Source organism: Merops nubicus, unplaced genomic scaffold (genome assembly GCF_000691845.1).
Source record: "Merops nubicus isolate BGI_N331 unplaced genomic scaffold, ASM69184v1 scaffold17973, whole genome shotgun sequence".
Lineage (NCBI taxonomy): Eukaryota > Metazoa > Chordata > Aves > Coraciiformes > Meropidae > Merops > Merops nubicus.
This window is the reverse complement of record NW_008598424.1, coordinates 13,757-27,093: the sequence shown is the minus strand read 5'-3', so window position 1 is coordinate 27,093 and position 13,337 is coordinate 13,757. Positions and strand designations below refer to the sequence as shown.

The following is a 13,337-nucleotide window of genomic DNA, read 5'->3' as shown; positions in this document are numbered from 1 at the left end:
TATATATATATATTTCATCTAGACATACTCCTTTTCAGGCTCTGTAAACTGGCATTTTCTGATGTGCATGTTGGATTAAGAAGTCCTGTTTCACTGATGACTAACAACTACCACTGCTGTCACCTTTCTAAAGAGGGCAATTTGCTTTCATAAATCAGTCTAGACCTGTCTCCCTCAAATCCCATGTAACTACAGAGTTGTGTGTGTTTTCCAGCTAACTGGCAGACATTAACATACTGCCAGATTCTAGGAAGGGTTTTGGTTGTGAAAATGTGACTGTTCTGTGGGGACGGCTCCAGATTAGTCAGGCAGACACATTAGACAAAGGTACAAAATGGGGTATAATTCAAGGAGAGAAAAGATTGCTCACAAGCATTAAATTAGTAACTAATAGGATAAAGCATTATCTGGTGCTCCAGAAACATTCCCCAAACTCCTTGATTTGCTTAGCCTGTGCTTATGCCAAGAAAGGTTTGGAGAGAAGCCAAACTCAACTTGAGAGGTCAAGACAGAATGAACTTTAATAGAAATGTGGGTCACATCAGTACCTCAGCAAGAGATAAGGAACAAATTTGATTATATCCAGGCAGTTTAGCAGAAGTGTCATGTATCCGGCCAAGTCTGGGCTGATTTTTTCAAGGGAGTTAGAAGAAAATCTGCTCTGAGACACTGGTTTAGTTTTGATATCGCATCCACATCATCAGGGCTTTGGAAAGCAGCCTCAGTCCTTTCCACAGTTGAACAATTTGCTCCAAATATCAACAATTCACCCAGGGAATGAGAACTATAATTTTGGCACATTTTCAGCAATACTTCTCCTTAGAACTTAGAAATATCAGAAGAAAACATAACATGAGTTTTTTTGGTGAACTGACGAAAGCAGTTAAAAGTGGAAAAGGGGACAAATTTATCCCAAATCTAACTCCAGTGAAACACAAATTATATAGGGGGGATATTGCCATACACTGAATAATAAATAAAATGGTATATGCAGCAGTAAATTAAAATCAAAATGTAGAAAATGGGAGTTATAATTAAATGTATTGAGACTCTCTTGTTTAAAGTAAGTTGACGCCAAATAGATGCAGTAAGGCTAAGAAAGCCTTAAAAATTAAAGAGCAGAAAAAAAATAGCCACTGGTAGTGACATTGGCTACTTTTTAATCTTAAGTGGCTCAGAAGGTTTCAAACTAAATGTTCGGCTTTCCAGAAGAAACCACCAGTGTTATCACTGAGTAATCATCACAGAACTTCAGTCTATATGGGAAATCTGCTGGGCAGAGCTTGGCTTCAGTTCTCTGTGTGAGGGTACAAAGCAGCTGTCCATGAGCTACTACCCATGCTCCTGGAGAGCAACAGAAACAGAGAAATGAAACTGAAAGTATGTGTGCAACCAGAGCGCGCAAGAAAAAATTGTCTGAGGTGAGGATCTACATGTCCAAATACCTGCCAGGAAGTGGCAATACCTACTTTACTATGGAAATAAAGATTTTAAAGGGAGTTAAATAAAACACTGAAGCTGTGTGGAAGTTATTTTCCTTGATATCTAGAATATTACAAGATGTCTGCACCCTCACTGCCTAAATAAATGTCTTGCAAATTAAAACGAGATTATTGGAAAATCCTGCATAAAACAACAGTCAAACAGAAGTAGAAAATTTAGCAATAAGGAAAATCATGTCTTTAAATAGAACAATTGTTTTTAAGAGCGGAAAGTTAGACGTTAATGCTGTAGGAATGAGGAAGAAGAAACAGATTTACAAATCCCAAGTGATTCCTAACATTCCCCTTTCAGCAGTTTATAATAAATCTGTTGTCAGCTAAAAATTACTGCATATGGGCATCAAATTCATGAACACCTTCAGTGTGTTCTGTGCCTTGCACAGATCTGTATTTGAAGGATAAGCTTTTCCAGTTGTGGAAGAGCTATGGACCGGGCTATTCAGATGTCAGCAAAGCTAACAAAAGCCTCTTAATGTATTGATAAATGTTTCACAACACATCACATTGTCATGAAAGAATGAATCTGAGACCAGCCAAATGTAAGAAATTATGCTGCTTGGCAAGGTGCGTGGTCATAATGAGACAGCAGCACATCACAAGACACAGCATTTAAAGTTAGTACAGATAAAGTTCTCCTTAAGGCAAGAAGGTCAACCATAAAGGTGATATTTGTGCTCAAAATATCGATTTCATTCTTGACAGTACCTTGATTTCCAAAGCTGGTATCAACACCAGAGCCATCCCACGACTCTACTGCGCTGTCAACGCTTGGGACTGTAGCGGAATAGATGTCTGAGAGTTTGCCAGATTTCTGTGCAGCAGAGGTTTCATCTTCAGCATCACTCAGTTCACTTATGTGACCCACAGAAACAGAAAATTTCTTGGGACTGGTAGCTGAATAGGATTAAAAAAAAAAAAAGAGGTGTTGGTCACTGCTTTACTGAAGTTCTAAGAATATACTCATTAGTTCTGACATGATGTTTTTCCAGGGGTGGCCTAAATGCCTGTTAATCTGTAACAACACACACATTAAACCACTGATGCTACCCTTGGCCATACTCACCATCTGTCTGCTTCTTAATTTTCAAGGTGACAGTTTCTCCTGCCATCTGTAATAAATGAATGGCTTCACTCAAAGGTTTTCCTTTCAGGCTGCTGCTATTTATTGCTAGGATTCTGTCTCCTATGTGAATAGCCCCAGTCCTACAATAAGAGGGAGAAGTAAAACATTGAGGAGAGAGCATAAAAAGCAACAAAGGCAACTTCTTTGCATATTTAGAAGCAGGAAAATCCCATCTCCCTTTCTTTCTTTAATTCTGCTTTCATAGCTGTGTTACAGAGCAATTCTTTTTTCAGAAATGCTTAAAGTAAGCCACCTTTGTTGTAGTGACAATAGCAGAGCTGAGGCATGGAGATGTGGATTTCTGTGTTACTGCAGTAGTCGTGTTAATTGCCTGTGGATGATGCTTATTCTCAGACAGCTCAGTAAGTTCTGAAACACCAGGCTTCTAGAGGTCTCACTACATAACACACAATGGCAGTGTGACCCAGTAACCAGCTATTTCACCAACATGGCTTTCAGGGTGGATCATATCAGGAGAAGAAACCAAATTCTCTTTGTGTAAATGCGCTGTTATGGCTGTGTGCAGGATCATGTTTTGTGTGCTCCAAGTTCTCTCTGAAACCACCACCAAAGGCACCAGTTTCATTGACTCTATCTATCTTAGAAATAATAGGGAATAGAAAACTTTAGCATTTTTATTATTCTTCATCCATCAATTACCATAAGGAGTGTTTCTACTCCTTGGAAAATGCTTGCTGAGGTGTATGTAAGTGCACATACAGATGCAGTGTTTCTATAGGATGTGGCAGATAAGTAGATGATGAGTTCAGAAAAAATTAAAACACATGAAGTGCTTTCCTTATCTATTGTACTATACAAGGCGATTGCTCTTAAAAGGCTGCTAAGATGTTCCTGTGACTGAGCAGTTGGATTCATTAATCCTTCCTAGGTGATTTATAATAAGGACCACAACACATTGTCTTGTGTAATATGTGCAAGAACACTGTTAAGATACTACTCATGCTCCTGAACTTGGCAGTGATCAAAAAACATCAGAAAGATTATAAACTCAGATTTGGAGAATTATAAAAAAAAAATAAATTGCTAAACCATGAAAATTAACATCTTCAGGTAAACAAAATAAATCTTTACCTCGACAAAAAGAACACTTAAAAATATTTTGCTTTCCAGTTTACCTTTCAGCTAATCCTCCTTTTGTAAGGCTGGAAATGATTATGGGATCAAAGGGCTCTTCAGTACCAGAGATTGTAATTCCAAGAGGCCCACCATAGCGCTTGAGCTCTACTGTGTAAATAATTGCTCCAGAGCTCTCCTGTTCATCTGCAATAAATGCCAAGGGGATGCAATTGGTTTCTTATGAAAGAAGGAATGGAAAAAATAGCACATTCAGTCTAGTGACTGGCAATCAAACAACGTTTTTCAAAGGATTACATTTCAGATACACTCTTAATCATATTCTACTGGATTATTTTGGAAAAAAACCTCCAGAGTCTCTTGTGCAATTTTTTTTTCATTGCCAAAACCTAATATATTGAAGTCAACAGAAAACCTCCCCTCATTCTCTGAAGACTAAATTTTACTCCATCTTAAACCTTTCTATCTGCTTTCCTATTAAAATATAACTTCAGGATCTTTTGTTTCAGAATCACAGAACTGTTGAGGTTGGAAAAGGCCTCTGGAGATCATCTTGTCCAATTTCCTGCCCAAGCAGGGCCATGAGGATCTGGTTGCCCAGGACTTTGTCCTGTTGGCTTCTGAGTATCTAGAAGGAGGGAGACTTCACAGCCTCTCTGGACAACCTGCGCCAGTTCTTGGTTACACTCACAGTGAAAAAAATGTTTCCCAATGTTCAGGAGGAACCTCCTATGCTTCAGTTCATGCCCATGTCTCTTGTCCTGTCACTGGGTACCAATGAAGAGAGCTTGGCTCCACTTGCTTTACATCCTCCCTTCAGATATTTATATACATTGATAAGATCTCCTCAAGCCTTCTCTTCTCCAGGCTGAACAGTCCCAGCTCTCTCAGCCTTTCCCCACAGAAGAGATGCTCCAGTCCCTTAATCCCCTTTGTGGCCCTTTTGCTGGACCTGATCCACTATGTCCATGTCTCTCTTGTACTCGGGAGCCCAGGTATGGATGCAGCACTCCAGAAATCTCTCACCAGGGCTGACTAGAAGCGGAGGATCACCTCTCTGGACCTGCTGGCAGTGCTCTGCCTGAGGCAGCCCAGGAGGCTGTTTGCCATCTTTGCTGCAAGGGCACGTTGTTAGAGAAAAGATAAGTCACTACTATTGTATAAATATTGGTACTCATCTGTTTCCTGAACTAAATGGAAGGTGTTTAGAATCAAAGATAATTAAAAAGTTTTAAAACCAAACTTTCTTAAAAGAATTGTGGGAAAAAATCCAAAGTCATGGTAAGATGAGCAGCTATCTTAGTAAGAGAACCTGAAATATATCCCATGTTTTTGATGGATAAATTTAAGACTTTTGTAAGAGAATAAAAATTAGCTTCTGAATTCTGAATTATCAACTAAGTTGAATAATAACTCCACTAGACTTGACCTCATTATGAAGTAATTTGCATTATTTTGAAATTTTAGTCACACCAAACAATCACCCTAAATAGAGAATTAATCCCTGTGTAAGCTTAAATACACTGCATTTTCTTTAAATAATACCCAACAGGTGTTGAAGCAACAAAAAAAAAAAGCTCCTGTATTTATATAGTGCATGGTCTTTATATGTTATCAAAAAATATCACATCCGGGGAGCAATCATCTGCAGAATCTTTGAGTTGTGAAGGGATATTTTAAAATTTCAAATGCCAGATTTCTCCTCGGATCAAAATAACAAACACTGCCTTGCCCATCTTATGACATTTGTATTCAGCCAGGATGTCTGGCCTAGTGGGCAACTCTTCCTACATGTGTGGGTAATGACATTTGGAACGGTTCAGCGAGTGGGGAAAATGTCTAGGACGCACATTCCGAAAACGTTACTGGAACTAACCTGGGACGAGTTTGATAATTCAAATGTTCCCATTTTTGTTCCTGTAGATAGAAAAACTTTAATGGAAAAAAAAAGATACCTGCATTGCTAGCAAAGGTTTGAGGAGTTGCTTTCTTCTAGTGCTGAACATGGCACTTAAGCAGAGCTGGAGAAACACTACAATCTTTGGGGCTAGTTTACTTCTTCCCAATTTGCAGAAAATGTAGGACTTCAGCTTCCCTCCACCCCAGCTCCCTCCTGCTTCCCCCTCGCTATCCATATAAAGAAAATGGTGCACATATAGAATCAAAAGAGAGAAGAATTAGTGGTGTTTATTCAACAAAGAATACTGGAATTTTCATGCCTAGTGTTGGCGTGACGTATTACTTGGGGCATTATCATCAGTGTTTTGGCACAGTTCATATCAACTACACTTCATCTGACATGCTTTTTTCAGAAGCACCCAGATTCCAAGACCCCACTGGAAGCCTCTGGCCAGCATACAGTAGGTTATCAGGTAAGCTGCCACTGCACTGCAAAAGAGTGGCAGTTTTTCCTTGCTTGCTAGAGCATTTATAGAACAACAACAAATCCTCTGGGATCTGATGCTGACAATATTTACACAGGTGTTGCACTGACATGGCACAAGACTTCAAGTGAAGGATGAAAAGTAATTCACCAAGCTAATTGAAAATGTAATAGCCAGTATTTGCTAAGGGTCAACACAATACTGATGTTTCTCTGCTATCAACAGTAAGTGAATAAGAAGTTATTAATCATAGAGCAACCCTGCCACATGAGGGCTGGAAGTTTATAGACCTTAGTGAATGTCTGGAAAGGAGATTGGTCCATTATGTCTGCCTTCTGGTTAGCCCTAGTTAAGAAAATTAATGGCAGAATGCAACAAATGTTGAATTGCTACACCATTCCCTTTAGTGCTCCATCTAGGCAGCAGAAATGGGAGCTATCCAAGAACATGGCATCCACATAGCCTGAATTCACAACGAAGGGCAGTTTTGTCATGAAAGCAGAGAATTTTGATATTCACAAAAGGGTGGCAGCCATTAGGTTAATCAGGGATAAAACTGTCCTCAGTTTGGGAAGCTGGCAGGAAAAAAAAGAAAAGAGAAAAACTGCTGAAAACATCTGGGGAGGAAATATAATCAAACTACCATGGTTCTGGGACCCATAGTTTTGAGGTTTTCCTTTCTTTCCTTGTGATGCAATTACGGATAGCTCGTGAAAACCATATTTAATGAAAGTAGACCCTCTGTGCTGCAGCCCCTCTGCTCTGTCCACTAGTGTCTTGTTCTTCATAGTAACATCTCATCAATACAGACAAAAGAGCAAAGAAGAGCATGAACTATGGAAGCACATGACACATACTACTATCCTGCTGCTGGCCCCATTGGCATGGTTGGCTCTAAGGAACACAGCGTGGAGGCACATACAACTGTCTGGAGAAGGAAGGAGTGAGAAAGACAGCAGAGGAAGAAAAAACAGAAGGCAGAAAAAAGAGCTAGAAGCTAGAAAAAATAGAATACTTATATTCATTAAAAACGAATATAAAAAGAAAGAATTTGAAAGACAGCAAGGAAATGAGAACTTAGCGAGGAAGAACAATTGCTCCCTGACTTCCTCTCCTCCAAAAAAGCATGAAATGAGAAATTAAAAAAAGTTCCAATCTTAATCTCACCCTGTGGTTTAGAAATTGTTCTGGAGTGCTGCACACCTATTCATCTATTGGCATGAGGCTTTTATTTTCTTCAGGAATTTATTAATTTTTTTTTTCTGTTGAGTTATGGAAGTACACTTAGTCCCTTTGTAAGAAAACAGACTTTCATAAATAAAGAGATGGGAAATAAACAAAAATTTATTTTAATTGAAGCACAGATTTTGCTACATCTTTGCTACTGTTTTGGCACTTTTTTGTCTTTAGCATTTCAGGAGACACTCATTCATTTTAGATTTCAAAGCACCTGGAATCTGCTATAAATACTTTCAATTACACTTAGACACTTAGTCAACTGTTACCAGAACAATTTGTATAGAGAATTTTGTTCAGTAGGTCTCTGAGTAGCTGTCCATTTACATTTCAGTCTGTTCAGTTATACTGATTACGTCAGGATAGGACACAATTCTCACAACAATAGTTGTGGGAATCTTGATGTAGATAATATGACGTAACTGAAAAATAAAAACAATGTGACTGCACCTTGAGTTCTGTGTCCAGTTCTGGGCACCACAGGATAAGAAGGACATGGAGGTGTTTGAGCGGGTCCAGAGAAGGACAACGAGGCTGGTGAGAGGGCTGGAAAACATGCCTTATGAAGTCTGGATGAGGGAACTGGGGTTGTTTAGTCTGGAGAAGAGGAGACTGAGCGGAGACCTTACTGCTCTCTACAGCTACCTGAAAGGAGGTTCTAGTGAGGCTGGTGTTGGTCTCTTCTCCCAAATTACTGATGATAGGACATGAGGAAATGGCCTCAAGTTGCACCAGGGGAGGTTTTGATTGGATATTAGAAGAATTTCTTCACTGAGAGAGTGGTTAGACACTGGAACAGGCTGCCAAGGGATGTGGTGGAGTCATCATCCCTGGAGTGTTCAAAAAATGAGTAGATGTGGCACTTGAGGCTATAATCTAGTGGTTAGGGAAATTAGGAGGAAGGTTAGACTTGATGATCCTGGAGGTCCTTTCCAACCATGGTGATTCTATGAGTCTACAATGTGTGAAGGAAAAAACATGGAATAAAAATCCCACTCAGACTAAAATCTGTACCAGCTACCATAGTATGCAATGCCTAAGAAAGCAAAGATGTTATTTCACAGGGGCAGAGACTAAAATCCACATTTCAGTGACAGAAACAGAGAACGTATGTACCAACATCAATGGAAATGGAAGCTTCCAATGGAAGATTAAGTCCACAAGCTGAGAGGGAGACAAGGGGAGGATCTTCTGCTGACTGCTTGCCCAGCATGGAAGGATAGCATCATTAATGGGCAAACCATGAGCCAGATCCCTCCCTCTGGTTTTAGATTATATGCCAGAGATCCAAGGTGGCTCACCACTGGAAGAATGAATAGACCAATCTATTCACTCACGACACATAACATAGCAAAGAACGAAGCAAGTCGATTCCAAAACCATTGTAGGTAGAAGGACCCAGGCCAATCCAAATCACACAGTAATTGCCAGGAGAAAGCCTCATAATTCCCTTCCTGCCTCAATCCTGTCCCAGTGTTACTGGGAACTCTACTTGCTGTGAAGACTCAGGGAGCCCTTCCAATAACCAGAATCCTCGCACAGCACATCCACTGTGCAAACAGACCTCCCAACCCCACTGCAAGCAGAGTCAGCTCTCATAGAGGTGGCTTCCTGCCCTGCCTTCAAGTTAATGTGGAAGGTGGGGGCACCTGGTGGTGATCTCCTAATCAGTTCCCACCCAAGGCTGGCCAGACCCTGGGTGAAAACCAATCAGGAGGGTCTTTCTTGCCTGGTTGTGGACATCATCCATATGCCAACCCTCATTTGGGGCTGGGGGTTTAACCCCAGCACTTTAGGGAACATTATGCCACACACAGGACAAACCCACAAGTGTTTCAAAGTGTGGGAGAATTTGTTTCTTCTTTTATGTGGCTTTGACACAAACCCCTCTTTTATTGTCTGTTGGTAATTCCTCTGCAGGGTTATTAATGAGAGGGAGTCTCCCAAACGAGAGGAAAAAGGTGAGGGAGGGATCCTAGGTGCCATAAGCACTTAAAAGACAAACTCTCTCTTGTGCAGGAATAAACTCAAACTTCCTTCTACAGGCATTTTTCCTTTCAATCTTCTGCCAAGGGTAACTGCAGTTTTCTCTTCCTAACATACCTGGTTTGCTCAGTTTTGCAAAACCACTGTCAGTCAGGTGTCCCTTTGGAGGTACAGCCCATGGCCAGTTTAGCCAGCCTTTGTCCAATATGGACCAACTATGTGTAGCAAATTCCACCTCACCACCTTAGGGGACCCAACCACAACATCCTGATGAGCAGCAGCCATTCACTTTGCTGGATCAAAATTTACTTCTGAAAGCCAATTTGCATTGTAATTTGTACAATTTGCTTCTCCCTTTGCTTTGTACTGATCATACTGAGAAGATAATTTCTGTTTGCTTTCAAAAGCAATTAAAAGAAAAGAGCATTCTAGTGCAATTCTAAACATCACTTCAATAGTTGCACTTGATTTTAAATTTACTATTTAAAATAGCAGTGTGGTAGGCTGTGCCTTTTTCCTGTTTAAGACAAGTGAATCTACAGTTCATGCTTTTGTGTAATGCTGTAATATAAACCCCAGCAGTAATGGTAGTTGTAATTGTCACTTTGCCACTAGAGTACATAACAGAACTCACTTTATTAACTCCAGGTAGAAATTTTGCTGTTATAGAATCCATAATGGGGAATATTACAGATGGAGGTGTGCAAAATAATGGCAGCTCCATTACTTCCACTGTGTGGTCAGACATGGCTCCTCCATCAGCCATCCAGAACAGCGTGTGAAGTACTACTTACCTTTAAACATGTGAACAGTCATATTAAAGTCAAGTTTGCAAGCTTATGGATAAAGTGCACTTCACCACTCTGCTGGAGAACTGAGGCCTATGGATCCATGTTTTGCTAATCATGATTTCCATCTTTAAAGCAGAGAAAATCTCAATATACTGATAAGAGAAAGATCAAGCTTATACAGCTGCACCTGAGGGGAATTTGTCTTTCCAGAAAACTGAAGAACTCATTTTGCAGTGCAGATCCTACAGGCAATATAGCCACTGAGAAAATTCAAAACTTTATACGCCATTAAAATTCTTTTCAGTGTGACATTTTCTGATTAGGTTTAGCATACATCAACCGTGTTTAGAGAAAACATTTCACTAAAATGTAAATGCAAAAGCATAGCCCTACATTCTAAAAGGCCCCAAAATATACAAGAATCTGTAATAGGCTCATTGCTAATACCTGAATTATCTTCATCTTTGCGGATCTTCAACTTCACAAGGTCTTCACAGTGTTGAAGGATCTGGACAGCGTCTTCCATTGAGCAATTGTCAAGTCGAATGTTATCTATTGCAAGCAACTTATCACCCAGTTCAAGTGTCCCAGTTCTGTGAACAAGCAAACAAGCTTACATGAAATTCTAGTAACATTAGAGCAACGTGTCTTAGAAGGTATGACCATTATGGCTCAATGGTTGGATTTGATGATCTTAAAGGTCTCTTCCAACCTAAAGGATTCTATGATTCTATGATTATTATGAAGCAAGATGGATTTTTAAAAGCATTTATTTCTTAATACACTGCACTTTTCATTTGTAATTGCTTTTTACAAAACAAAACCAAAACTGCATAGTTTCGTACAAGCTCCCTTTGTTTAACTTGCACCTGGGTGGCTACACAATGGAAACAGATTTCTACTGGGAGCTTGAATATCTTACCTGTGAGCAACACTTCCTTTCTTGATATCAGATATAACCAGAGGGTCGCCTGGTTTTCTACTGGATGGAGCTGTAATAAAGAATAAATACAAGTATCTCGTTTTATTTCTAAAAATGCAGATGGGATAATCCTGTCCCTAAATCAGTACCTCACAGACGTTATTTACTTGTATCATACTCCTTCCCTTCCCTTAAATTACATGTACAGGAGTACAAACAATCATCAGCAGCATATTAGTAAGACTGCATACTCCTCCAAAACTAGAAAATGCCAGAATTAAGGTGACTGGTGCAAAGTGAAATTAACCTGGTATGCTTTTATTCTGAACCACACAAAGATACCACAGCAGAGCTCCAGTGATCTGCCATAAAATGATGTATAGCTACAGCACATAAGGAAGACTTTCTGTTAGTAGAACCTTTCAGCACAACTAATGCTGGTCTTTTGCCAGAATATTTCTGTCAGTCATAAATCATATTTTATCACTGACCAACTGAGGTGCTCTGGCAAAATATCCAGAGTGGGCTAGCCCACATTCTTTACATCCACTCCTGCCTCGTTCAGTGCTTAAAGCAGAGGTATGAAGATAACGCTTCCTGGGTGAGAAGGGAGAATCTACTTCACAATAAACAAGATGCTGTGGGTAGTGGCCCCATGTACCATTGGGCTGATACACAGTAATCACATCTGCAAAGATGTAGCTTACATCACACAGATGCTTGCTTCACTGTGACTCGCTGCTTCCTCTGAAGGAAACGTGCCTTTTTTGATGAGTAACCTTGCTCCTCTATACTGCTGCTGGACCTTGAGCATCATGGACTTTCCACCACTTTGTCCTGTGGATACCTACTAGAAGCCCTGCAAGTCCAGCAGTGGTCAAATTAGTAAATCCCCCAGCAGTCCTCTCCTTGCACTGAAGGTCTGACATGGTAAGCAGTGGGGTCAGAACTTGAGGGTGATGAAAGATAAATTTTTAGACAACACTGTGGGACCTGCTCTCTGCCATCGGGAAGCATACCACCTACAGCTGCTTTGGCCAGGAGGCAGTCCATGTTGTGAACACACACCCCCTTTTGGGACTGTTAATGAAGAGTGTGCTAATACTAAAACACTGCCATGTGGTACAAGCCTCTCAGTTCCCCTGGAAGCGCTGACGGTTTCTGCACATGTAGGGCTCTTCAACTACCCCAAGCCATTTCTGTCCTGTCTACTGAGGCCTCTTCATTCATTCACAGAAGGCACTTTTCCATTAGGCTCCAGTGCCTAACTATCACCCAAAAAGCTACCCGTATTGAAGGATCACCTACAAAATCCTGATGTCAGTTACTTTAGCAGCTCATGATTCTTCTCTTTGATGGAAAATGACAGGTCTTTACCTACAGCAACCACAAGGTGCATTAATAATGACATTTCCAACACAATATTCTAACAGATCTTGTTAACCTTGTCTGCCCTGGCCTTCAAATGTCCAAAGGAACTGTTTAAGAACTGCTTGATAGCTGTATTTCAAATGCAGCATCTTGAAAGTCCAGAAGACGGATGCACAAGGACTTTTAAGAATTTTTAGAAACTTGTGTAAAACACCACACTTTCAGAAAATGCCTGTGTTGCAATTTAGAGAACAGCAATTAACTTTTTGCAAGGTGTGTAATTTTCATAGCTTCTTTCTCATACTTTCACGCTGTGGGTCAATTATATCTTAATATGACAGTTCCATGATTTACTTGAATTCTCTAGGTCTGCTTCACCAATTAGTTTCTTGTTAAAATTTTAAAGTATCCCTTTAGTGAACTATTATTTTTTTTTTAATTCTATGTTTTTACCTGATGGGTTTCCTTATGAATCTCTGAGGTCATATGCCACCCACTGTACGTCTGCAGTTTGAGATTTGGGTATTGAGATAGTTTTTACGAAACTGCTTTATAAGATTAATCACTACTAAAGAAAACTGTTAATATTGTTCCAAAAAGAAGACAGAAGGAACCAAAACAAGGTTTAAAGAGCACAGTTCACAGTGCGAAACCACAGAGTACATGTGGATACAAAGGGCATGATATTGCACACAAAGTTATTGCGGTTTCAAACGTTAAGTTTGAACCAGCAGTATATTTTCAGCTTGTAAAGAGAACGCAGCTAACGACAAAGTCCCAGTCGCCAAGTACACCATGCAGCTGTATGCCTGGAAGCATGAAACTCAGCACTGGTGAGGTGCTAAGCGCTGGGTGACTGTGGCAACCATCACCAGCTCGATATCTGGTGTTATCTGGGTGCCCGGAGGAGTGTGAAACGGCCTCATG

The 13,337-nt window shown here is 40.2% G+C and overlaps 1 protein-coding gene across 1 annotated transcript in view; it reads right to left on the bottom strand.

Annotated features, from left to right (window-relative positions):
* Positions 1-2,207: 2,207 nt before the first annotated feature.
* Positions 2,208-13,337, bottom strand: part of LOC103769811 (glutamate receptor-interacting protein 1-like) — a gene marked incomplete at both ends in the record, with an annotated part of 19,131 nt that continues 8,001 nt past the window's right edge. Inside the window, 5 exons of the mRNA XM_008937045.1 lie at positions 2,208-2,396; positions 2,557-2,705; positions 3,762-3,906; positions 10,565-10,710; positions 11,040-11,109. Of these exons, the coding sequence (XP_008935293.1) occupies positions 2,208-2,396; positions 2,557-2,705; positions 3,762-3,906; positions 10,565-10,710; positions 11,040-11,109 (699 nt within the window). The remainder of the gene's footprint in view (positions 2,397-2,556; positions 2,706-3,761; positions 3,907-10,564; positions 10,711-11,039; positions 11,110-13,337) is intronic.